The 3,294-nt window shown below is 41.6% G+C and overlaps 1 protein-coding gene across 1 annotated transcript in view; it reads left to right on the forward strand.

The window, feature by feature from the left end:
- The window catches only part of LOC112138452 (porphobilinogen deaminase), a gene marked incomplete at both ends in the record, with an annotated part of 13,186 nt that continues 9,892 nt past the window's right edge, over nt 1-3,294 (forward strand). Inside the window, 2 exon segments of the mRNA XM_024261009.1 lie at nt 1-31; nt 3,235-3,284. Coding sequence (XP_024116777.1) covers nt 1-31; nt 3,235-3,284 — 81 coding nt within the window.

Genomic DNA, 3,294 nt, shown 5'->3' on the forward strand with positions numbered 1-3,294 from the left:
GAGCTGTACCCTGATGTCCACTTGGAGATAGGTGAGACTCCAACAGTCGTTCTCCCAACCCCGGGCTTACACCGCCAGCGCCACGGCTCCGTTGCGTCGCGGGAGTGGACTAGCTACAGCCGATGGCTTACACTGGCTGCTGCTCCAGCCACAGCCTGTGAAAGCTCAGCCCAGACAGAGTAGTTCTGGATCTCTATGATCAGCTTCTGGTTGTCCATGGTTATGACTGACAACACTGTGCTGCAACACACTTTGAGTAACCCGAAAATTACGTAATGTTTACGACTTGCTGAAACCGGCGAGTTCAGCGGAAAGTCTGTTTTATTTTGAAAATATACCGGATGCACTTTACATTCCCTCGCGTGGTTTCCGGTTTAAGTCGTGAATAGCCCAAACTTCACAGAAAGTGATGACGATCAGCTGCGGCGTCCGTCAAAGTTTGAACCAAACGAAACGGATTTGCAGCGACGCAGAGGTCAGTCCGCAGATGGAGGACGTGAACGCCTGCAGTGGAAGTTCCTCTTGCACTTTTAATGTTACGAAAAGACTACAGCGCATTTTACTGAGCCGTGACGCTGGCGGTGTAAGCATGAGGTTAGGAAAAGACTGCGGCGCATGCGACGGAGGCATGACACTAGCGGTGTAAGCCCGGGGTAAGACTGCCAAATAATCTCAACACATGCAAGAAAAACTCATATTTAACTTGAAGAATCAAGAAGAATGAGACAAAGTGGGTCTGGATCCGTGTTTTTTTTGGAGCCACATGGGCTCTTTTACTCCTCCATAGTGACTCTTTTACTCCTCCATAGTGACTCTTACTCCTCCATAGTGACTCTTTTACTCCTCCATAGTGACTCTTTTACTCCTCCACAGTTACTCTTTTACTCCTCAATAGTGACTCTTACTCCCCCATAGTGTCTCTTTTGCTCCTCCACAGTTACTCTTTTACTCCTCAATAGTGACTGTTTTACTCCTCCATAGTGACTCTTTTACTCCTCCATACTGACTCTTTTACTCCTCCATAGTGACTCTTACTCCTCCATAGTGACTCTTTTACTCCTCCATAGTGACTCTTACTCCTCCATATGACTCTTTTAATCCTCCATAGTGACTCTTACTCCTCCATAGTGACTCTTACTTCTCCATAGTGACTCTTACTCCTCCATATGACTCTTTTAATCCTCCATAGCGACTCTTACTCCTCCATAGTGACTCTTACTTCTCCATAGTGACTCTTACTCCTCCATATGACTCTTTTAATCCTCCATAGTGACTCTTTTACTCCTCCATAGTGACTCTTTTACTCCTCCATAGTAACTCTTTTACTCCTCCATAGTGACTATTTTATTCCTCCATAGTGACTCTTTTACTCCTCTATAGTGACTCTTCTATACCTTCAAAGTGGCTCTTTTATCTCTTCATTGCAGCTCTTTGAATAAAGAAAAAAAAATCCAAATGTTATAATAATTTTAAAGTGAAAACAGTAGTAAAAAAATTAAACCAACCCAAACCTTAACTAATTTGCAAACATTTGAACGATGAGGCTTTTCTCAAGTCAAACTTTAACAGTTTGACACATTTTTGTGCGTCCTGTCCCGCAGTATAAAAACCAAAGGACATCTATAAGCTCAACCAGTATTAAGGCGCACCGGATTATTAAGCAAACTTTCTTTTTTGGGAAAAATTAAGGAATTTTAGTGGTTTGCAAAATATGACAGGGGTTACTTAATTAGCTTGATTTCATTTTCGTTTATTAGATTTACATTTCTGGCAGAGATGCACCAACAGCTGAAATGAACAATTTTTGTTATTATATTTTGTTGTCTTTTCAAACAAAAGAAACACAAGACAAACAAGCGCAGCAGATATTTACCTAGTTAAAGGTGCACACAGAATCTATGCTAAAATAACATGTTGGGATGTTTTCTTGATGTCACTACTCACTTTGGAAAACAAACTGCGAACCTCCTTTACAAAGTATCTCAGCCAGTTCTTCAGGACGATGATCCAGAGAAGGCTGCTAGGGCTTGTAAAAATGTTAGTTACCCTTTAACAGGGCTCTGAGGCGCTCCATTCGAAAAACTTTAAGAGTGTCCCTGTACCATTGTGTACCGGATGGAGGTTGCACTTGTATCCATTGTAATAGTAAACATCTCCTGGCCAGTTGTAAAAGTTTGTGGAACAATGTCATCTGTCCAGGTAACACAGGCAGCCTCTCAGACTGGCCTAAAAGAAACAAAACTGGGTCCAAGGCAAAAGATCGATGAAAAATTGAGCGGCCTTCCATAGCAATATTTAGCCAAAATCTGGAGATGAAATGACATTGCCAAACACAGAGATAATAAGTTGGTGTTTTTACACTTTGCACAGAGAGGTGAGCGTTGTGGTTGAATCCTATGCAAAACGTGTGGAGTACATTGAGTCCTGCGTAAAATTCAATATTGGTTTTCTTTGATTTTGTTACATGTAAATGTTTTTTTTTGTAGACACAAAAGCAGTTGACCAAGTTTTGTCATCAAGTTCAATCCCAAAGTCTGACTCCCAACGACATTTAGGGTTCGATGCCATTAATTGTGCATAACAGAGAGAAAGAAAAAACTATTTTAATTTAATCACTCTTGACTTTACACTTGCTACTGCTTTGCTGCATTGAGATGATTGTATGTGACAGGGTGTCTTTTATTTTGTCAAAAGTTAAAAAACAGGCTATTTTCTTTTAATGTTTGTGTTTTATTCATTTAAAGTGAACAACAGTTCATTTATGTTTATCATAGTAGTAACAATAGAATAAAAACAAATCAGTGTCTTATGTTTTTAAAGGGGGAAGGAAGACTTTGTGGCTCCTACTGGGAGAAGTCAGGGAGAACTCTTTCAGAGCTGAAGGTTGCAGACCGCTGGTCTGAACCTCACCTGAACAGATCAGAGCCTGCATTTATATCATATGAGGAATTGGTTTTCTGGGTAACATCTGTAGGAGGTGGAGCAGCTGCATCCTGGTGGTTCTTGACCTTTACAGAGTCTGCAGAGACCAGAACCTTCTGTAGAGGCAGCAGTACATTTAAAGGTCCTTGTTTTCAGCTCAGACTGAACAATAGTTTGTGTTAATTTGAGAAGACCAGCAGGACTTCTGGCCCGAAGCGAGAACCTGCAGAACAAGTGATCCAGGAAAGTTTCCACCAGAGATGAACTCTCAGAGAAACCTGCTGCAAAAGTGATGTTCTCCCTCTCTTCCAGTTGCCATGTCAACCACAGGAGATAAGATTCTGGACACGGCCCTGTCGAAGGTGAGAGTGC

The sequence above is a fragment of the Oryzias melastigma genome, unplaced genomic scaffold, assembly GCF_002922805.2.
Source record: "Oryzias melastigma strain HK-1 unplaced genomic scaffold, ASM292280v2 sc00768, whole genome shotgun sequence".
In the NCBI taxonomy this organism is placed as follows: Eukaryota; Metazoa; Chordata; class Actinopteri; order Beloniformes; family Adrianichthyidae; genus Oryzias; species Oryzias melastigma.